Here is a 23,721-nt window from a genome sequence, read left to right on the forward strand (position 1 = left end):
GTGAACAAGTTTATGAATAAACTTAAACATGAGCAAACTATGAGTTAAGAGGGACACAGATCTGGTGACAAACAGCAGTGGATGATCTGCAAACCAGACACTTAAACCAGTCCACTCAAGCAGCTGTGGATAATTAGTAAACCAGGTGAGACTGAGAACTTGGAAGACAGAACCTGACAGGAAGGAAACCAGAACTGAGTTTACACAAATCAAACGATTCTCACATAGACACTTTAGCTCAGTGGTTCCCAACGATTCGAGATGATTGTTCTTTTGCATTTTTTTACCAGTAATTCATTTCTTATTAGTATTATTAAAACCACACTCCGAAGAAAGTTGTGCTTTCAGTGTTTTTAACATGTTCTTGTATTTTTCTCATGATAGAATACATTTATAACGATTATTAAGCTAAAATTGCATTCCTGAGTATTTCTTTATCTAAATTGTTGTAAAACCAGGATCCCACAAAAAATGCTTTTGGAAATAGCCTGTAGCAGTGATGTGGAAGGTACAGTCAGCGGGCCACAAGCTGATGCATCCACTTGCAGACAAATGGAAACATGGATGTCTTTGTTTTCCTCGTCAGAGCAGGAATCTGGATCAGAACTGTATGGCTGGATAGCTTCAATATTGCTCGCCATTTTTGTTATGCTGGGGTTATGAGGGGCTTTTAGCTAGGAGGAGAGAGTGTAAACAGACTGATGATGGAAAATGTGGGTAGGCTTGCCCTGCGCCAACAGTCCCACCTACAACTCTGAGGTGAAATTCTGATAAATTGCTGTCGCTCTGCAGAAACTATATCCTAAAAAAACGGCCCAGTTTTGTTTTTTTTTGCTAAAAACGGCATCCACATTTTTAAAAGCTCACTGGGAGAGTTTTGCAAAATAAATCAAAAGGTGATTAAAATGAAACCTTTAAATATTTTTTTTCCACAGATGCCAGCTCCAATGAACATCTTTGTTCTGCTGCTGTGTTTTCTGAAAATAAAAAATAAATGTATCTTCTTCCATTTGCTCCCTTTCGGGGTCACGGGCTGCTGGAACCTATCCCGGCCACCTGTGGGTGAAGGCAGGGGGGACCCTGGACAGGTCGCCAGTCTGTCGCAGGGTAGTTGATACTAAGATATTCAAAAACCTGCTGTACTGCTACAGTAATATTGCTTTTCTCATCCATAAGTGGGTTCAGTCATATATTTAAAAAAAAAAATCAAAATTATTGAATCACACAAGGAGAATTTAGATCTTCACTGCACTCATTGATCCATTCTTATCAGCTACTTTCCTTAATCAGTTCAATTACCATTCCTCATTAATCTGCTGCTCGTGCTCTGCATCAGTAATTAGACACGATTTGGGATTAATTGCTTGTCACTTTCTAACTTTGTAACATCCCTTTTGTGACACAAATAACCTTGTTTGTGTGTGAAAAAAAATTTCAGCAAACAATTTCCTCTTTTCTCTCCCGCCTGAGAAGAATGATTCTCAGTAATTAACTTTGACCTTCTCAGAAATGTCAGAGTATGGCTTTGGGTCCAACAACCAGTTGTTAGTGTATTGTGTTTTTGTGTGGATAATTAGAGTCCCCAAATGATTCACACTTCAACTCTGCAGTCAGGTCACCCATCTCGTGTCCAATCCAGGCCTTACCGCGAGAACAAACGTATTTAGAGCCACCTGTATTTACAGTTTGACGGTTTCTTTCCTGCCTGTCAAACATCAGAGCTTCATGCTCCTTGAGGTCAGAAGTTACTCCTCTTCTTTGAAGCTGTTGAAGATCTGCCATTGGTCAAAGTGGTGCTGGGAGCTGGATATTGCAGACTGCTGTTGGAGCAAGGACTCTCATAGGACTGGAGGTCAAAGTGGTAGCAGCTGACGCCTGTCATGGCTGTGCTGCAGCTTGACAAAACAAAAAAAGAGAAAATAGACTTAATTTGAGATAACAGGTTGTTGCCAAAATCCCATCGACTTTTATTGAGAAATAAACAGATGTTACTCAATCATTCTATTGATGATGCTTTTTTTTTCTTAATGATCCTACATTTTTTTTCCACCATATTTTTTTCTTTTTTGCTGTCCCCACCTAAATGTTTGATTCACAGGTTTCCCTGAGCCGGCTTTCAGTGAAAGGGGTGTGGTCTTCTTGCAATAATCCTGATTGGAGAGAGTGGTTGCCACAGAAATGTAGATTGACTCAGACCAATCACTGGGTATTGACGTTCCAGTGTGGCGACCGCTATATTGCAAAAACTGGTGACTGAATTGGCTTCGTTTCGTTGGAACCACAAGTAAGGAATTTTTCTATGCGTGGCGTCACACTCACTCTGTCCAGTTTAATTATACAGTCAATGGGTGTGCCTCTTAAGGCAGGTTTCCCCTGGTCCGCTTGCGTTGCATTGACACACAAAAAAAAAAAAGAAAGACCGTTCATTCATCTCCTCTGTCATGTCATGCGTCTGACATCTGTCTTTCCGCACCACAACACGAGATTTGCGCAGGAGTTCTTTTTCCAGTCCATTGATGCAACGATGTTGCAGCAAAAATTCGAAGCGATGGGAAACAGGTCCCAGTATTAAAACATAAACTTCCATTGTACTTTCAAAATAAAACTTTATAAAATGTTATTTTATATTTACAATGAGATGCTCACACGATAACCTGCGGTTAACACCAGCATCCATTAACACCATGGACGACGAAAGTTTAATTTTGGAAGTACAAAAACACCATTCATGTCAAAATGATGCGTACTAAAAGAACTCAGTGAGTAAGGAGAGAGAGCATGGCGTCTGATATCTGCCAAGGTTTTGGATGTTGATGACATGGCGGTGGTGGTACAAACCACTTGTCCAGTAGCCAGGGGGAGGGGGCGAGGCAGCAGGGTCATTGTAAACTGACTGACAGCTGTGAGAAGGACTCGCAGCACAATGGAGACACACCAGGGTTACTGTCCTGCCTGTAACATGTCTCTTTTGTTAGGTTAAGATGGTTTTGTTTTACATCCAAACTAAATATACATTTTTGATGATTTGCAGGTTTCTGACGGGTAGCTGAGTTTCTGTGAGGCTGTCTACACATTCAGTAATGCTGTCAGCAGGATGAACAAATCAACAAATCAGAAAGAAAAAAAACGAAGCTTTCAAAATCCTTGCGTGTGTGTGGTTGATACAGATTGTTCCAAAAATGGCAAATGCTTGCTCACCATTTGCTTTGTGTATAATGTTGTCATGTTAATGTTGTTAAGCTGCTAAGTCAACTAAAATCCCAGAAAAAAACAACACATTTTTAAGCTGGATACCAACAAATAAGGCTTCTGTGTTCTTTTTTAGTTACTTTGGCTGTGTGATATTGACATGAAAAAAACATTTCTCACAGCTTAAGCCCCACAATCGGATTTCAGAATTACTGACCACATTAAAGCAAACATAAACCAATGTTTGTGGACTGACAGATGGAACATCATACATCTTACATAAAGGTTCAGAGGTATGATTTCTTCAGAATTTGGCTTTAGGGTAAAAAGGAGAAGAAAAAAAACTAACAGGCTTTTAACTTTCACAATTAAATATTGAATCATAAAATGTTAACCCTTGTGCTATCCTAGGCACTGTAACATTGGGAGTTGGGTCATCTAGACCCACTAGACAGTGCTCTGAACCTTTTTTCTTTAATGATTTGTGATCTTCACTGGTGTCCATGGATTACATGAAATCTTTCCACCTTTATCCACCTTTATCATGGTAGGGAGAACACGTCCATGTAAGGGGGGGGTCATCTAAGATAGCACAACGTTCTAAACACACATCGTGTGCTTTACAGGTATGTTCTGGCCTGGTGGGGCATGCCTTTTTTGTTCCTGCAGCCGCTGACTGTGATCAACCTTTTCAAAGTGTTTTTTAGTAAATGTCTTTCCAGGGTGTGTTTTATTCTCCTTTGATCTTTTTCTTTTGAAAAAATGTTGTAGCTTTGTCCAGTGAAGCATTGACTGTTCTAGTGGTATTGATACTTGCAGGTGGAAGAGGTGGTTGGACCAGAGTTCCTAGTAGTAGGTTATTGAGTGTGTTTCTGTAATCAGTGGACAGCTGGCCTGAACCTGCAGATGAAGCTCTGCTTCCTCCTGCAGCACGTGTTGAACAGAGCAGCATGCTGCAGGTCTCATGGTGGATTCTCAGGGAATCTCTGCAGTGAGTGTGTGTGTGTTGGTGCTTAGAAGAATGTTTGTACAGCTGCAGTGCCTGCAGAGGTTAGGAATGTCAGATGATTTGCTCTTGACTCAGAACCGTGCTCGGTAGAGTTTTGCTGATGCAGCCAGACAGCATGGTGTGGGTGAGGCTTCTGTCTGTACTGCGAGTCAGTTTTTCGTGGCAAAGGAGGAACCTTTGTTGTGTTTTATAAATGATGACATCAAAATCATGCCCAATGACATCTAAAAGTCTGCCAGGGCTCACCTCCACTCTATTTAGTGATTACTTTCCGTGCTGTAGAGGGTGTTGAAGTGGGCACATAGCCATGAGTGAACTGGGGCCTCATTTATAAAACTTTGCGTAGGATTTGCGTCAGAAGTGGCGTACGGATGAAACATAGGACGTGCGTACGCACAGAAATATTCGGATTTATTAAACCGTGCGCACGCACATCCTACGCATCTTTCCCTTTATAAATCACAACCGATTCTAAATGCAGCGCAGCTTTAGCGGCTACATGACACGCCCATAGTTGCCCATAAATAGTCCGTGAAACGCCCACAAATTAATATTCATGGCTTGCTAAATCATGGCAAACACAGAGAGGAAATCAAAAAAACGTAACTTCACTCAATGTGAAGTAGAAGTTATCGTTGGCGAGGTGGAAAAGAGGATAAAACGTTGTTTGGAGGGCACAGTGTGGACATTACTAATGCCAAAAAGGCACGTGAGCGGCAAACGGTGGCAGACGCCGAAAATGCTGTAGCCTCACAACCTCGGACTGAACCTCGGAATAAAAAAGAAATGAAAGAAATGATCGGACATCAAAGTCGAGGCAAAAAAACGTCTAGCGCTGCATCGGCAGAGTGTGTCCGCCACGTGGGGGGGGGGACCGGAGCTGACCCCTCTTGATGAGAAACTGGCCGCTATTATTGGGGAATCCCTATTAAGTCCCCCTTATCGGCGTCCTCCTCCGCCTCAGTCACCTGACTGAGACGGAGGGGACGCCGACGCGCCAGGGTCAGGGTGACACAGGTAAGAGAAATAATTCAAATGAATGCAGTCAAGTCACATGTATGCAGGCTACACAATTACAGTTTATTAATATAGAACAATTTTATTTTAGTTGCTGGGTGTTCCAGCGGGGCCAGTGGTTACGATGCTGCAGCTGAGTAGCCGTCTGGACCCAGCGTCTCCACGGCACGCGGCTCTCAACCCTCCAGCAGTGGACGCGTCCTCACCGATGCAGTCCTTGAAATGCAGAGGGAAGTCAGTAGTTCAATCAGAGAGGTGGCCAAGGAGTTGGGCGAAATCAAGATCGCCCTGACTGAAATAAACTGCACGATGAGGGAATTCTTAAATAAATAATATTTTCCACACCTCTTTTTCTTTATAAGCGACGCATCACTTCCAAACGCTGGCGCACAGCAGCAGCAAATGGCTCAAATGCGTGGGGTTGGGGTTCAGGGTCGGGGCCAACACAGCAATCAGCACCAGGGGGTAGAGGCACGTTTTTAAGCTATGCCACATTGTGTAGCACAGCACATGCCAGCACGATTTGGCACACACTGTCACTTTCACGTGTTTCTTCCATCTGCCGACGGTGTCGCCGTTTCTCATTTCACCCGTTTTTGTGCATACGCCTGGGTCAGAGCTTGCGTGGAGGACCGCACATTTTCCCGTCAAGTTTGCTTTTTATAAATATCAACTATTGCGTAGAGAGTGGCGTACGCCTTCTTTTGTGCGTACGCAACGTTTATAAATGAGGCCCCTGGTCATACAGCAGCATCCTCATGGCAGGGCTGCTAAGCATCAGTGCATGTCTTTGTGAATCACAGCACTTTATGAAACTTGACTCCATTACCGCACAGACATGCTCTGATGAGCAGAGCCCAGACTGCCTCTATGAAAATAATCCAATACACAACAACTGCATGGCATTGTTCTGCTCCAGGCAGAGCAGCAACCAAGACGAACTATGAATTGTACTAAAGTGTTATTTGATGGAAAGGTGCCATTCTGGAAGTCAAGGACATCATTCTGCATTTAAAATGGTTAAAAGCAGAGATGAACACAATGTAGAGACTGAAAGAAAATTCATACACATAATTATTGAGCAGAGATCTGAAAAAGTGAGAGAAGGGATATTTCTCATGGCAGAGGAAAGTTTGAGAGCAGCAACTGAAAACTCTGCCTGATAGTAGCAGGAAGGATTTGAGAGTGAAATGTGGAAGAGATGTAAAGACATGGACAAATGAGGTTAAATATGTCCTCAAAGAAGCAGAAGGATTTTAAATTCTGTCCAGAACTTACCTGGCATCCAGTGGAACTGCTGAAGAACTGGAGTAATAAGATGGATGAAGGAAGTTTTGGTGACAATGTAGCCAATTTTGACCTGGTGGTTATGAAGAGTTTTGTTTATAGAACTAAGGAGATAAGAGACGGAGTAATTGAAGACAGAGGTTACAAGGCTGTAAACCCCAAAGGTATACATGGTAGGGGATGCATTAAGTCCGTTATCCCTTTAGGTGTGCATGGTAAGGCTCTGATTGTCTGTTTTGAGTTTATCTTCATTTTTTTACCCTGAAAATTCTTTGCCACGTCTTGTTTGCTATCATTTTTTATTACTCAACAATACATGTCTTGTCATTTAGGAATACTGCATTAAAACACAGGACCTAAAATCACAGAAAACACATAACCCTTGTTGTAGGAGCCATAATGAAGGTGGCACAGGTGAAGCGCTGCGTCATTAGCCAGGTTGTGGGTGTGTCACCGGGGGTGTGTGTGTGGCACGAAGTTTGAAAGGTGCTCACTTACTCGCTGGCGACGCATGAGAATGGATGAGGAAGTGGGGTGAGCCGCGGTGATCACATAATTTGTTGACAGAGTTACTTGAGTGGTTTGGAAGTCTGTCACTGCTGGAATATTAAATATATCAATCGTTTGGACTGCATGGATTGGAAACCTGCAGAAGAGAAAATAAATACTTTGCAGCCAGGCAGACGTTTGGACTGTCGCGTCGGACAGAAAAGCCGCAGCTTAACTCACGGCGGCCCTCAACGCTGTTTGGCCGCAACACTTGTGCTATTTTAGGCACTTTACCATTGGGAGTTGGGTCATCTAGACCCACTAGACAGTGCTCTGAACCTTTTTTCTTCAATGATTTGTGATCTTCACTGGGGTCCATGGATTACATGAAATCTTTCCACCTTTATCCACCTTTGTCATGGTAGGGAGAACACATCAATGCAGGGGGGGGGGGGGTCATCTCAGATAGCACAAGGGTTAATGTGCTGCATGCTATTAGTGTAGGTTCTATTTCGGACTTTTTTACCCACCCTGCTCTCTAAATCACAGTATATCACATGAGCCACCAAGTAGAAAAAACAGAGAAAATCAAAGAAAAAACAAACAGGCAGGACGTGAACCTAAACGTGTTACGTCTGATGTCAGAGGCAGGTTCCATGTGACACAGTAGTCAGCAGAAGTAGTTCACCTCCTCAATAAATTCATGCCGAAGTTCTGTTTTGAGCTTCTGCTCTGGACTCTCAGTGATTCTATAACATCACAGCAGGCTCCATGAGATGAAATGAAGTAAAGGTCACTGAGCTCTATTAGACATGGAGAAAATGGGCCCTTCTGTACCTTTCAGCACATTACCACACTACAGAACCTGAATACCAAAAACGAAATGTGAAAAAAGAAGAAAACATTTTAGGTCATGATCATTCCAAAGAGTCAGCTCTTTGTCATGAGACCAAAAAGTCTCCATGTTTGGAAAAGTCAGTGCCATTGTTGTCTGGTGTCAAACATCAGAATTAGTTTTATTTCTGAACTGAAACACCCTGAGAGCAAACAGCTCCTTCAGAAGTAGGAGCATCAGATGAAGAGGACTCAGATGAAACAGCACTGCCGCAGGGAAATTAGAGATAGCTGCATCAAAGTGGAGCCACAAAATTTGTCAAGATGGAGCAACAACAGTCTTTGTTGGCAAGGTGGGGAGTTAAACAACTTCTGTTTCTTTGATTTTTTTTTTTAAGAAGAGATAGGGAATTGAACCATACTTTGGAAAATACTTAGCCAATGCACAGGCACGTCCAAGCAACGTGCCCTTGAAGTGGTGTTGGACAACTGATAACTGTCCCCTTACAGCAGACTGTTTCTCCAGATGACGTCCTCTTTCCAATGTTCACTGAAGGTCTAGGACCAACGCTAATGTGTCTTCTGTGTACAGGCAACTCAAAGTAAGAAGTGATCGTTGTGGACATCATTTTAACATTTAAAACTGCCTTTAGACGTTTTTCTGAGTGATGTCATAAGGCAACACAGCGTTGCACCAGGAGCAGGCTGTAGTCCCTGCTCAGGTAACGCAGACATGACACTGTAAAGAAGTAAAATAATAAGCATGTCTGCCTTAACCCCCCCCTTCCATTGACGTGTTCTCCCTACCATGACAAAGGTGGTTAAAGGCGGAAAGATTTCATGTCATCCATGGACACCAGTGTAGATCACAAATCATTAAAGAAAAAAGGTTCAGTGCACTGTCTAGTGGGTCTAGATGACCCAACTCCCATTGTTAAAGTGCCTAGGATAGCACAAGGGTTACCCCTGCGACAGACTGGTGACCTGTCCAGGATGTCCCCTACCATCGCCAACGTAAATATCTAAATGGTTTTAAAAAGGCATGTGACCTAGATGCATTGAATATACTTGAAATTACTATCTGGATCTGATTTGGTATTACTCTGTAGATGGTAAAGTGACCCCACTCTCACACATCCACCCCCCAGTTTCAGACACACTCAAAAACTGCATCTTACAGATTGTTGTCTGCAAGAAGTTGTGCATGTGACAAAGGAAAGTAAGAACAACAAAATGATTTTAACTGAACCGTAATGTGAGTTCAATGGACAAAGTGAACTGCATGGGCATCCCCACAGTGGGTGGAGTCAACACTAAAGTCTGTGCTCTTCTCCTGGTAGTTTTATATCAACATATAAAAATGATTCTTATAACCCTTGTGCTATCCTAGGCACTTTACCATTGGGAGTTGGGTCATCTAGACCCACTAGACAGTGCTCTGAACCTTTTTTCTTCAATGATTTGTGATCTTCACTGGTGTCCATGGATTACATGAAATCTTTCCACCTTTATCCACCTTTGTCATGGTAGGGAGAACACCTCAATGTAAGGGGGGGGGGGGTCATCTAAGATAGGACAAGGGTTAAAAGAAATTCTCTTAATGAGAAATGAAGGCTGTCGTCCACAGCTGGGGACATACTGCCTCAGACAGTGGGAGGGCGCTGGTTCAACCGCAATCAGGTCCAAAGAAAATTCACTCAGAACACAAATTCAGTTATTTAAAGTTAAATAATGTGTATTTTTGTTGAATAATAATATAACAATTTTAATCATTTATCATTTTACAAAAATAAAAAATGATTCATTATTAATTTCCTGGGCTTGTTTTAAATGAGGACGGCATGCTGGTGTAGTGGTTTGCACTCTCACCAGCCTTGGAGGCTACTCTTTGCTAAAATGAGCAATTTAATAATATGAATCCTTTAAAAAAACACATGAATCAGCAACATAAGTAGAATGTAGCTTTATACAATTATACATACAACCTTTAGGTCTCAGATTTTTGTCATAATCATGTTTTAACACGTTAAACATTTTTAAAAGGCAGTCAAAATAAAAAACAAATTACAACAATCACTACAAAAACAAACATTCTGTAAAACTGAGGAAAAAAAATAAAGAGAATGAGAAACGTCTTAATTCTGCAGATAATATTCAAATGATCAGTATGTAGACAGTTTGAACACAAAGAGAACACGGTTGTGTGTTGCAGCTCCCCTGCTGTGAGTTTGCACAGTGAGGAGGAGGCTTGTGTTGGGATGAGCATGGCAGGAAGCTGGGCGGATGCCATGTTATTCCTTTTAACTGTTTTTCTCTCTGTGCTACTTTGGGATGTGCTAAATAGACGTGGTTTGATAAGCAGGTTGTATTGTCAGCACAGGTTTTTTCCTTAATGTCCTCGGGGAAAAACTGGTCCGTTTGGAGGATTTCTGGGTCTAATGTGAGATTCCTCATGTCAGTCTTCTGTCCTGCTGCTGTCAAACTGATGACAAAAAACAATAATGCATGTCAAACTATAAACATCTCTACCCCATTCACAAAAAACTTTGGTTCTTCCATTTCTGACTTACAGTTCCATCACACCAACCACCTTTTCAGCTGTGATGTTTTTCCATTGTAAAGGATGGTGATTTCAGGACAAAAGACAGGAAGAAAAACATTTCAAACATGACACAAACAGCTCAAGTTCAATAAGATGAAACGAAGCTCTGCAGAACTAATGTCACTGAGAAGAACTCCACACTTGGGAACTCTGGATGAGATCCTGCAATGGGTCAACAATTCCAGCCTGAGACAGTAGCCGCGGTTACATGTGCAAAATATCTTGATCTGATCAATGGTCGGATTAAAATTCAACCGTGTACATGGGATCAGAAAAACCTTTTCCGATTAGAACAAACATTCACATGGTCACACTTTTGGACGGAATAAATCATTCGCACATGGGCAAGAGTGTTGAAAATACTGGAAAAGGAAATGAGTCCCACTGTAAACAAACTGCCACAGTAGATATCTGGCAGCTCGATAATATATAAGATGATCTTCTAAACGTGCTTTTATTAATGTTACGGTTATTAGGAAGCGCCTGTTCGCTCATCATTTTATTTTTAATCCGTGTGGTCAGTGCTTTTTTTGTGGAAGAATGGAGCTGGAAGAAGCCAGGTCTAGGAGAGGCTAACATGTGCTAAAAACATTAGCCTTGTTTAATGAACATAAAATCCATGCGGGAAATGCCACAATCTGCATCTTGGCTGCACGTAAATATGTGGGAATAACATCAGCCTTTATTCTGTTGTGACGCGACTGGAAACACAAATCCAGGTGATTATTTGAACAGTTTATAAGGACTGAGCCACACTTCTGCTTTGAAAAGCTCACACACCGCCCCAAAGCCGCTGTGTGAGCTGACGGTCCGAGCTCTGCTCTGACACACGGTTCTCCTGAGTCCGGCAGCCGCTATTCCAGAGCGACGGGACAGATCGCAGTCCGAATTCTACCACACGTAACAAAACAACAAAACGCACACGTAACAAAGCATCCTTCCTCCCCTCAAACACAAAGTTATTAATCCGACTGCTCTGCTAAGAGACACAGTTTGCTCGGTACACCGGCATCCGAGCCAGGACCACACAGGGTTCAGACGTCATGGGGCACGAAGCGCTCCTCCCCCGCAACCCCTCGTGAGGTGTGTAAGAGAGGGGAGAGGCGAAGAGCCAGCGGGGCGAGTCCGGCGCGGCGCTTCTCACCGGGCGTCCACGGAGCAACTGGTCGGTTTTGTTTGTTCTCTGGAGCGAAACACCGTCTATGCATGACGTAAAGCAGAGCAGTAGTGACTCACGATAGGAATGACCGTTTACATGCTCCACGATCGGATCAACAATCGGCATAACCCACCTATCTCCATCGGAAAGAAATTTTGATCCCAACGAGTCTGATCGAAGCAGAGTATTCCGAACGGCATGTTTACATGACACAATATTCTTCCGATCAGGCGTTCTTTCCGATTACTTTTGTCCATGTAAACGCAGCTACTGTTGGGTCCAGAAGTTTCACATGTATTTTACATAGCAGAAGATTTTTTTAAATTCAAAAAGACATTTGGACCCTGGATGGTCAGACTATCAGCTTCTGCTGCTGCACTTCCTATTGCTTTCTGTGGCAGGCTTTAGGGCATGCTTGTTTGGTGCTCCCTCTGTATTGTCCTCTTCATCATTTCATCGATTCCTTGGTGCTTGCCTTTTTCTCTTTTTTGAGCTCACATTGATCCCAAGATTTAAAGGGCAGTAGTCAGTACACTATAAATGCCGGACAGATCTCTCTGTTGGATCACAGCATGTCGTAACGATCATTTTCCATTACAATGTGTGGAAATCATTATGCTATTATTTGGTATTACACTTTTAAGACATTCAGAAAATTATTATACTCGTCTTTTTCTCTCCATTCAGTGTAATGAAAGAAGGGAAACAGCTCTGGATGTGGGTTCCTGTTAGATGTATCAGTTGCAGAGTGAGGGGTCAGGGCGTTCACTGCAGACAAATGAGCTGTTGAGTTCATCTGTGCTTTCTTCACAAAACAAGAGATCGAAAGAGGTCATTAGATAGTTCCGTTTAAAAGTTTAATTACCTTTATGCCATAAAGGTCACCTGAACTCACTATACTCTCAACAGTGTATTACAGTGTGTACAGCTAACAAACTATTAAAATAATTATGTCCTTTCAACCCAAAGAATATCTACTTTAAAAACAAAATCTTGCAAAAGCTGCACAATTAAAATAAAAATTATCAATCAGTCAATAGCCGCGGTTACATGCGCAAAATGTCTTGATCGGATCAATGGTCGGATTAAAATTCAACTGTGTACATGGGATCAGAAAACCTTTTTACCGATTACAACAAACCTTCACATGGTCACACTTTTGGTCGGAATAAATCATTTGCACATGCGCAGTAGTGTTTGAAATACCAGACGAGGAAATGAGTTCCGCTGTAAACAAGCCGAGCTGCCACATACATTTATGCAGCAGCTTGGTAATATACAAGATGATCTTCTAAACGTGCTTTTAGTAATGTTACGGTTATTATGAAGCGCTTGTTCGCTCATCATTTTATTTTTAATCCGTGTGGTCAGTGCTTTTTTTGTGGAAGAACGGAGCTGGAAGAAGCCAGGTCTAGGAGAGGCTAACTCGTGCTAACAACATTAGCCTTGTTTAATGAACATAAAATCCATGCGGGAAATGCCACAATCTGCATCTTGGCTGCACGTAAATATGTGGGAATAACATCAGCCTTTATTCTGTCGGGACACAATTGGAAACACAAACCCAGGTGATTGTTTGAACGGTTTCTAAGCACTGAGCCACATTTCTGCTTTGAAAAGCTCACACCGCCCCAAAGCCGCTGTGTGAGCTGACGGTCCGAGCTCTGCTCCGACACACGGTTCTACTGAGTCCGGCAGCCGCTAACCCAGAGCGGTGGGACGGATCGCTCCGTTTGCTCAGGTGTTGGACAGGACAAGTTAAAAAAAGTCTTGTTTTATTTTGGAAATACTGTTAGTTTTTAACAAAACAGGCTTTGTCAGCGCTGGACGTTCTTTTTAAATTCATCCTCCTTTACAGTCTCTCCTCTACAGGTGGACACATCTTCTTTTTAGAAAAAAAAAACATTTTCCTGTTAGGAGGGTGAATGTGCACTTTTTCTAAAACAGCTGCCAGCTGTGGTAACATCTGACTTCAACATGCTTCATTTTAAATTCACACTTTAACTACATTCTTAGTTCAGTTTTATCTTTGACAAAACCAGGCATCTTTAGTGTATTTCCATCTGACTATTAACTAATAGCAGCTGAATTTTAATCAGCTTTTTGTGTGGTGTCCTGTTTCCACCATCACAGGCTCTCCTGATTGACCACATTTCTAGAGCACCATGCAACGGTTGTCTTTAGCTTACTCATTAGAATGTGTTGTGCTGCTGCCTTTTCCATTCACAGAAACACAAATGGATGAAGGAAGATTTGGGTAAAAAATGGGAAAGGCAAGGAACATCAGGTGACACCCGAGTACAAATAAAGTTGACTTACAGCAGAACATTGGTTTCTCAAAGAAAGTTTTTGCCTGATTCTAATTGAGTTTTTATCTTCCTTTCTAACAGCCAACTCTGACATTAGTCAGACCGGCTGACTAGACTCCCCCTGCTCTGCCCACATCTTTCTGTTTCATTCCAGAAGATCTTTAACCTTGTCTTTCAGCCTCACTTCCATTAGAGCTTCCCTGTCTGTTGGCCTCTCACTGACCTTTATCTTCATCAACAGCCTGCCAGTCTCACTTGGACGTGAAACCTGGCTTTAACTTTAATCTAAAGGGCTTTTCACAGGCAGAGACGTCAGTGTGAACTCCATGGCTTTCTTTGCAGTGACTGTAAAGTGGCAGACAAAGTCAGTGCAAGTAACCCAGCAGCAGAAGACACCGCACACTTTAGGCAGGCCCACATGAAGTCTTTCTGTGTGTAGATGGTTCATTTACCCTAATTCTGCACTCAGTCGCAGTTGTCATTTATTAAGACATGCAGTATATTTTTCTACTTGAATGCAGCTTTGAGGGGACGTAAAAATTATTTGGTAAAAGTCATCTGAAAAATGTGCTCCAGAACTTTTTATTGTAGCGATTCTATCATTTTAACAACTGTGTAAGAAGAAAGAATTGATTAGCATTCTCATACACAGAAGTTGTAAATATGGATATCCTGAGACAGTACGGCAAAAGGCAAGGAGTCAAGAGAGGCGGGAAAAGGTGTTTTCTTTTGTTTTGTTTGTAATTTTTGACATTTGCTTTGGAGGGGTCTGTGCCCTTGTCAATGAAATATAGAACGGTTCCTCCCCGTCTGTAACCTTAAGCTCTAACTGATGATTGTTATTCTGCCGTCTTTTAATGGAGAGGTTTACCCACCTTCATTTATTCATCTAAACTAGTCATCTTGTACTTGGCATCTGAATTTGTGATATTTAATTCAATCAAAAGCTGAAGAATGCAGCCGAGTAACATCTCAAGTTCTAACTCTTTGGTTTATAAGTAAAAAAATGTCCATTTTGAATTCCTATTGTTCAACAAATTACAAGTAATCCACAGCAACGTAACAAATGTGCACACAAGCACACACACGCACACACACAAACACTGACAAAAAATCCTGGTAACATTCCTGTTGTTGCTACACTTGAAGGCCTATTATTCAGAATCCTATGTATCAGGAAATGCTCTTTAGTCCATAAATGATGTGGGTTTCAAATATAGTCACAACTGGAGTCTTTGCCAGGGAAGATACCTTTAGATATGTCGAATGTAAGTATTTACACGCATTCTAGATATCAGAAAATTATAAACAAACAAAGCCTAAATTTCCTAAAATCTGTATCCAGTGCACAGATGAGCTTCAATTACTTTGCTTTTCAAGTTTCTGCTCACATTCATGAGGCTATAAGCACTGGCTTGATTGTACGTAGGCTTACAGAGAAGATGAGCACATTATTAACAAGTGGCTTTAAGTAGCAGAATCGAGGACACTTTTGACTATAAGCTGGATCCTCTGATTCTGTGTGTGATGAATGCTGGTAGGCATAGCGGCAGTGGGCTGGCCTTGACTGAACTCATCACACTGATGTGAAAAAAGGCAGATACAAATAAGACACCATGATTATACTTAGAGATGTTTCAGAAAGGCAACTTCCTGAAAAGTACGGATATATTTCTAGGAGATCGTTGTTAATGACCTGCCTGAGGCTTCTCATTCAAAGAGAAAGTGAGAGCCTGAATATTAACGAACTGTGCCAACTGTGGAAGAACTAAATGAAAAGAGTTAAGTAGCTGAAAAGGAGAAATATATTATTTGATGAGCAAACTTTAAGTGATCTTTTCAGATGAATTCAGCGCAGAAGATGTTGAAGGTCAAAGACTCTCTTCTCAAATACTCGCCTCTGTTGTTCTAGTCTTTAATTTATCCAAGCGCCTTGTTGTTTGGAGAAACCTAAGCAGTCACTATTTTGAGATCTCTTTAACAGAAGCTGTCACCAGCAGGCAGAGCACCATCTATCTCTGACAACCTAATGCTTAACTGGCATAAATATCTTTCCTTCACAATGTGCCAATTATTTCTGCACTGTCAGAGGATTTGCAAACCTCAAAGGAGGCGTTTGTTGCTTCACTCTCTTCTTCATTTTTCTAAGTCAAGCAACATTTCATGCTACATAGCAGGGACAGAAAACTTCATTGTTGATGCTGTGGCTTAAGCAAGTGAGCTTTTGACCTCTTCAGACTCAATAACTTCAAGAACTCTGGACTTACAGCAAATATTTCGTGCAGTTATGTCCTGCTTCCAATAACTATAAAGGAAATCTGCCACGTGCCAGTTCAGCAACATCACATTGCAGGATGATGTACATTATTTTCTTCCTAAATGGTTTCATGTCTTCATCAATACATTGTTTGTTTTTTCTATATTATCAAATAAACCCATGCAGAACCTTTATCATAGTTGTTTTCAAATGTTTTCAATCCAAGTTTGAGGGAAAAATCAAGAGATTGCTTTATTTTGTCTCTGCTCCTCACTTTGACTTGCAGTTCAAAATGTTGATTGAATTAGTGCTTTAGAGGGGACAAGGAATAATTCATGCTGTTATGAAAGCCATGGTGGTACTAACATCAGCTTAGTCTGCTGATGTATTTTACCTATTTTTTAACATCCACCAACCTGTTTTTATCCTAATTTTAACATTTTACAACTAAAAGTAAGACTTGTGTTTGATGAGCTTGTTCTTTTGAATCAAAATAATTGATTTTTTTTTAGCTCTCTTTTACCTAAGTATGATTTATTTAAACCAAGTTGTAAGTATTGTAATTCTATGTTCAGCTGTTCTAAAGAGCTTCACACTAACTCAACCTTAGCTGCTTCAAAGTATAGCAGCATCCTCTTTAACAGCAACGAGCAGCAGGGCCCACTTCACTCATGTCCTGTTTGATCTGCACGGGCTGCTCCTCAAAGTTTGAAAATGTTTGTGCCACTTATATTATGCATGTCCTTGTAGGGTTAAATGAGAAAAGTAAATCATGAAGATAGATGAGATGATAAAGGACATCCTCAGAAGGAATGGCAGCTGCAGGTTTTAATGGACATGTTGGTCTGGATGAGGAAGGTTGGGGTTCTGGTCAGGAAAGAACCTTCTGGAGGTCTGACAATGCAAGAAGAATGAATGTTGCTGTAGTGAACACTGTTTCTCCAGCAGTGACTTACAGAAGCAGAGAAAAGTGGAGCGCATCTTTAACCAATGTGGTCACAATGCTACCAGATGACCAATCAGCTACAACTAAGGTGAACACTGAGACAGGTATTGGTATATTTTGTCATCTGGAAAGATGAAACTAAGTCAAATTTAGCAGTGAGAAAGATCAGCAGTCCATAGATAGGGGGGTAGAAGATAAAATGGAGGTGGATGTAGCAAGAACCACAGATAGGGGCTATGATGTTGTCTGTTAAAAAAAAAGGTTGGGGGGCTTTGTACATCAGCAAGGCAGAAAGTAAGTGATTTGGCATGGAAAGAAAGTGCAGCAGGGAAAGTATTTAAGACAGGATGGATTGTGTAACCAGGAGCCACAAATGTGAGAGAAAGATCAAAGGAAAACTTGACAAGAAAGAAGAAGAAGCAAAAACCCATAAGGATAAAGAGAAGTTGTTAAGGCGACAAAGAGTGGACAGCTGTAGTTGCTGATAATATGGAAGGGTTTAGAGGAGGTAGCAATACAGTTGTTTTTTTTTTTTTTTACAAAAGATTGATAGTAAAGTCTTGAATGTGAGAGAAATTAGGAATTTTACTGGTGATGTCCATTTAAAAGATGGAGATGTGCAGAGACATGAAAACCACAGATGAACTAGAGAGAAGGCTGAAGGTTGAAGTATTTATGGGTCAACAGTCCTGAGCAACAGACAGGCAAACAATACAAAGGAGAACGCATTGCTGTGCAGGTTGATGAGGCTGACTGAGGAAAAGACAAGAAGCAGGGTGGAGGAGACATAAATGAAGATGTTGAGGCTCTCTTTGGGAGTGAAAAGGATAGATTGGATCAGAAATGAAACATCTGATGGTAGATATTCCACAGAAGAAGCCAAATGAAGCCAGATTGAGATGGATTGGAGCTAAACAAATCAAAAATAACTCTAGCAGATACTGAAACTTTTAGCTCAAAAATAGCGTGAGGAATAGCATTAAAAATATGATTATGGCTGCTACTCTATTTTAAAATGAATATACTTCATTGATATTTCTAGAACCTTGTTTTGTATCCCAGCAGACAGGAAACTGGGCTGTAGGTGATGAACTGCACTCAGCCAGAGATGCTGCTATACGCTGAACACTGAGTCAGCTTCAAAGCAGTCTAAGCATTTCCCAGTTTAAAAGAGTAAAATCACAGCTATAGAAATGGGCCGCACTTGTAAGGCATCTTTATATCTGTTGGTACTTCAAGTACTTTCAGACTGCTTCTCATCTACTTATTCATACACACATTCACACAGCAATGCTGCTTAATCCAACCCTCTGGAGGCATCAGAGGGATCAGAGCCAAGGACACTCTGACATGCAACTGCAGGGAACAACTAAACAACCAACCTTTAGGATGGAGGACGATTCTTTTACTACTAAGATAGAGTAATTATTTTCAAACATGATCCATTTAACTTTAAATGGATTTGTAGTTAAACTGTTATTTAATTTAAATTTAAATTAGTTGTTGGACTGAACAAACCACATTTATTAAAATGTATCCTCTCTGGTATACTATGAAAACAAAAACAAAAAAAGTTGCAGATAAATGTGACTGAAAACAGCAGTTTTGTGATTATGGATACATCACAGTAGCTGCACAGCAAAATAAATATTGCTCCATCACTCTTATTTCTCTCTGTGATGAAACTCAAACAACAGCAGCAGCAGCTGCTTCAAATCCGTCCACAGTCTTCTTTTTAAGAACTCTGGGATTTTGCTCCAAGGATTAGGTCTTTTGAATATATTTCTTCGCTGTAGACCTGAGTCCTTCACAGGGTCTCAGTTTTAATTTAAGTGCAGTCATATGTGCATTTAAAACATCATTGCTCACCTGACTTTAGAACAGGACTGCTCAGACAGCAGTCTACAGTACAGGCTTTAGTACAGACCAGAACACTAAAAACAATGCTGTGAAAAAATAAGCACCTTGCCCGCTCGTAATCCATGAATGGTACTCATGCGGCGGTAACATAGTGTCACAGAGAGTAATTTTCCTAACCCATACAGTATAATTACTTCAAAAAAGTCACTGCTTAAACCAGAATCAACAATCTCTCAACATTTGTCAGTTCATTCTTGCAGAATAGAGAAATCTCTTCCCTTTTTAACAAATCCATCCATCTCTTTTATTTTTTCTGGTCATCTGGGGCTGGCGTCATTTTTATTGTGTCCATCAAGCTGCGCATAGGAGTAAGTAACACCTCAACTTCTTGAATTTCTCAATATCACAGATGAGTGTCTTTTTGCCGGTAAAATATCACAAATGTCATTTCTCAGTTTCAAAGGATTCTTCTACCAGGCAGCAGAGAATTCAGTTTTTTTATTATTTACATAAACACTAATGTAGCTGTAAAGGCTCTTTTTTTTTCAATTCTCCTTCATGAAGAACTCCTTCATAACCAAAATGTTCCAAAAAGATGGATTTGCCTTAAAGAAGATCCCTTAAATGTGTGTTTTCATTTGCCAGAAGTCTGAAAAAACAAAGTTTAGAGTTTAGAGATCTGAGTGTGTTGCCACTGTGTTAAAAAAAAGGATAACATTACATTAGATGGTTTGTAGTAAATTCAAGTCAGCTCAATTCAAAATGACTTAATTATTCATAAATACTATGAAATAAACTTTTTTCTTTTTTATCAAAAGAAAGAAAAGTCACTTTGAGTTAGTAAAATCAACTAAATATAACGTTTTACCTATAGGCGTTCCAAGCGCCTCAAAGGCATTAGCTCAGGACATGAGACTGGAGCAGCTGGGAATCAAACCTGCACTCTCGTACCTGGAAGACAATCACTAAACCCACTGATCCTCAGCCACCCAAGTGTGGGGAAAAAACATACCTTTTTAATGCAATGCTTTACCCACTTTAGAGTAAAGAAAACCACAAAAAAAATCAAAGTGATGTAGAGCAGAAGTTAGCTTATGCAGCATCAAACCACAGTTCTTTCTGTTTGTCACAAAGCTGTTTTTTGCAAATATATGAGTTTTCTGACTTGCGCCAGACTGGGAAACAAACAAGAGAGCAGAGAAAAGGATCACAGCATAAAGTGCAGAAGCCTTTTGAACCACAAACATAACACTGATGGACTCTGTAATGGCCTATAAAAACCAAATAGCCTCTTTATGCTACTGAAATGAGTTTTATAAAGATTGCAGTTTGAAGGTCAGATCATTTGTTTACAGAAGGAAGGCAGCTTACCTGAGATTGGAGGATTGCAGGTTTGTTTCCTGCCTTGCCAGCCGATGTGTTAATGTGTTCTTGAGCAAGACACAGAACCCCATATTGTTCCAGGGGGCATGTCTGTGGGAGGGGGCCCAGACATGCATGGGGAGAACCTGCAGTCTCCTCACAGGGGGGTTCCAGCTGGGATTTGAGCCAGAGCCTTCTCCCTGTGAGGTGAGCGTGCTAGCCACTGCACCACTGTGGAGCCCCCTTAAAGTTCCATTGTCTTGATTTTCTCATTTGATTGGCAGATGCACAGAAAAACAACTGGTGAAAGTGGGATTTGCTCTTGGAGCTGATTTGAAGACACATTGCATGAACGTGTGACTACAGCCGCTGCTGGACTGGGATTCAGCTGCTTCACGCCCCCCCCCCATGAGTCCTCTGCAAACAGCGAGTGTTGCTCTTTGTATAGTTGTTGGTGGTAAGAATAACAGAGGTGAACGTTTTCCATGAAAGGTGATCTGCAGACAGAGCTGCTAAGGGCTGCTTTTTGCTTTTGTCTCAGCTGTGACCCAGTTCCATTTTCTACTCGACCACTCAGTGTTCTGCCGCAGCAGTACGGCGAACACCTCAGGCTCTTTGGCCCACTGTCATAGCAGCATGATCGTGTAAACAAATTGAAATTGTCTAACCTTGCTGTGGGGTAGGAAATGCATAGTCCAGACTTGCTGGTGATGGTGGTGTCCCTACTGTTTCAGCCCAGTGGAAACACAGTTATTACCAGCAACACTGAACTCAGGGCCCACTGTAGCAGCCAGCTTGTTTTGCTGCATGGATGATGAAGTTGATGTATGGGCCTGTGCATGTGCAGAGCAGCCAGTCTCTTTGCCAAGTGATAAATGGCATCGATACTGTGGGTTATTGAAAAAGACTGAAGAACACAAGATCCCATCTCAACTCCTCCTTTCCATTTTCATTTTTGGCAGATCTCAAATAAATTGTATTGTTTTTTCTGCAGTTTTGTCCTTCACCGCTGCTTTGTTCCTCCACATACAGAACTACTCCTATTGTGAAACTTTTAATGAAGCACAAGATATGCAAGAGTGCACAGAAAACACTTGACAATGCACTTTTGAAAGATTAAGGCTGACTAACGGCACAGTGGTGTGTCTCATTGGCTTTGTCTCTCTTCTTTTTCGTTCTCTGCATACATCCACTCGAGCAAACAGCTGCAAGAATGAACGCTGCAATGGAAGCAAGATTAGAATCGGATGTGAATTGGGCTGGAGATTGGTTTGCGGACTGAAAATGTCTGAAAATTGAAGCAGGGAGAAAGGCTGGGGGGACAGATGAACAATGAGGGAAGGTCACTGCTAACAAGTCTGTGCAGGGATAGTGGTGGGTTGGAGGATAAAAGTACAGCAGCAGGATTTGCTGTAATGCTTGTAGGTAAAGTCCTACTGTAATCACTCAAAATGCTTTTCTCACTTCATCGTGTATTCCTTTTTAAAATGGATTTTTCTGATCAAGATGCTGCTTTTTGAGGCAGCTGTTCATCTGTGCTTTCCTTTTGAAAGTCTATTGGGCGTTGTTAATCTATGGAACACATTCTTTAACTTTGATAAAGGTCAAAAAAGGCAGATAAAGTCCTCCTTATGACTAAATAATATCTTACTGTGCTAAACCTTAAAACCTCTTACTAATGTCTACAGCAGCCAAGCAGGAAATCAAATGATGAATGTTTATTTCCCTTTTGTTCCTGTGTACATATTAAGCCTGTAGATTCCTCTACAGCACAAGTGTCAAACTCAAGGGCCGGGGGCCAAATGTGGCCTGCCATGTCATTTCATGTGGCCCGCAAGAGCATAAAAGTTTTTCATTTCTTAAAATAAAAAATGAAAATTGGTGTGTATTTATTCATATCTAAGAGGAATCTGACTTGAAATATCGGATTGAGCAACTTTACATTAGGACTTAAACACTGTCCATATAACCTAACCTGACAGAATCAAATTTAAAAGGATTTATGCTAAAGTAACAAGCAAATATATGTTTTCTATGAAACTGGAATTGTCACTTTAAAAAGTTATAATAAATAAATAATTAGTTATTTAACATTAAGGAGCAGTTACATTTATTTTTCATTCCATTTAGTGACATGTAGAAGTTATATCTGGCCCTTTGAGGACAACCACTATGCTGATGTGGCCCTCGGTAAAAAGGAGTTTGACCCCCCTGCACTACAGCACTGTTTTGGACTGCAGACGGTTGTACAGTGTTTGGTATCAAATTATTTCCAAGCAGAGGGCTGTATTGATTGCTTGTTGCAGTGGGTGTCCGTCAGACACTTTTCATAAAACTTTGATGTGGTCTGCTTTCCTCTTTGCCTCAGCAGGAGTTGGTGTTTTGGTTTGAGTTCTCACAGAGAAAAACTATTGACTCTTGAATTTGTTTTCAACCATGCTTTCCTGTTTTTCTTCTTCCCAGTGGCAAACATTTTGTGGAGAGAAGAAGGTAAGTCGGCACTGCTCCTTCCCTCCAAAGCATTCATTAACCTGAGTTAATTGAACTTTTATAATGGAGTTGCTGAACTGTGGTGACAAGGATTTAATGGTTTACTATGTTAATAGTAGATAACAGCCTTATTTTGCTGCTAAATGTTAACCTTGTTCAGAGCCATTTTCATACAGTGCTTTTGCTCTGCAGGTCTTGGAATTGGAAACATGTTTTATGTGTTCTACGATGATGGGATTAAAGTCATCCAACCAGTTGCATGTGAGATCCAGCGACACATTAAACCCAGTGAGAAGCTGCTCGCCCTTCAGGTGAGTGCTCATGAAAAGGAAACACGGAGCTTTGTGTTGTTCTTCAACATGCCTGTGTGGGCTGAAACGTCAAAGGAGCACTCAGACATGATTCTTTCCTCAGACAATACCATTTTGCACTATGAACAAAGCAGCAGCTGGTTGCTAGTTTTTGTCCCCTGCCTTTTTTGCCAGTTGTCTTCAAATGATTTTAAATATTGTTAACAAATGGTAGAGAGATGGGACAAAGCAAACAAATGACTGGAACTTTCTAGATTACTTCATATACTGTATATACTGTACAGACCAAAAGTTTGGAAACACCTTATTCAAAGAGTTTTTATCGTATTTTAATGACTGTGAAAATTGTAGATTCTCACTGAAGGCATCAAAACTATGAATTAACACATGTGGAATTATATACATAACAAAAAAGTGTGAAACAACTGAAAATATGTCATATTGTAAGTTCTTCATAGTAGCCACCTTTTGCTTTGATTACTGCTTTGCACACTCTTGGCATTCTCTTGATGAGCTTCCAGAGGTAGTCACCTGAAATGGTCTTCACTTCACAGGTGTGCCCTGTCAGGTTTAATAAGAGGGATTTCTTGCAGCTAAGTA

At 41.0% G+C, this 23,721-nt stretch overlaps 1 protein-coding gene across 1 annotated transcript in view; it reads left to right on the plus strand.

Annotated features, from left to right (window-relative positions):
* Positions 1–23,721, plus strand: part of fstl5 (follistatin like 5) — a gene marked incomplete in the record, with an annotated part of 185,151 nt that overhangs the window by 133,067 nt on the left and 28,363 nt on the right. Inside the window, 2 exon segments of the mRNA XM_023959489.1 lie at positions 22,784–22,810; positions 23,003–23,121. Of these exon segments, the coding sequence (XP_023815257.1) occupies positions 22,784–22,810; positions 23,003–23,121 (146 nt within the window).

This window comes from Oryzias latipes, chromosome 10 (genome assembly GCF_002234675.1).
Source record: "Oryzias latipes chromosome 10, ASM223467v1".
In the NCBI taxonomy this organism is placed as follows: domain Eukaryota; kingdom Metazoa; phylum Chordata; class Actinopteri; order Beloniformes; family Adrianichthyidae; genus Oryzias; species Oryzias latipes.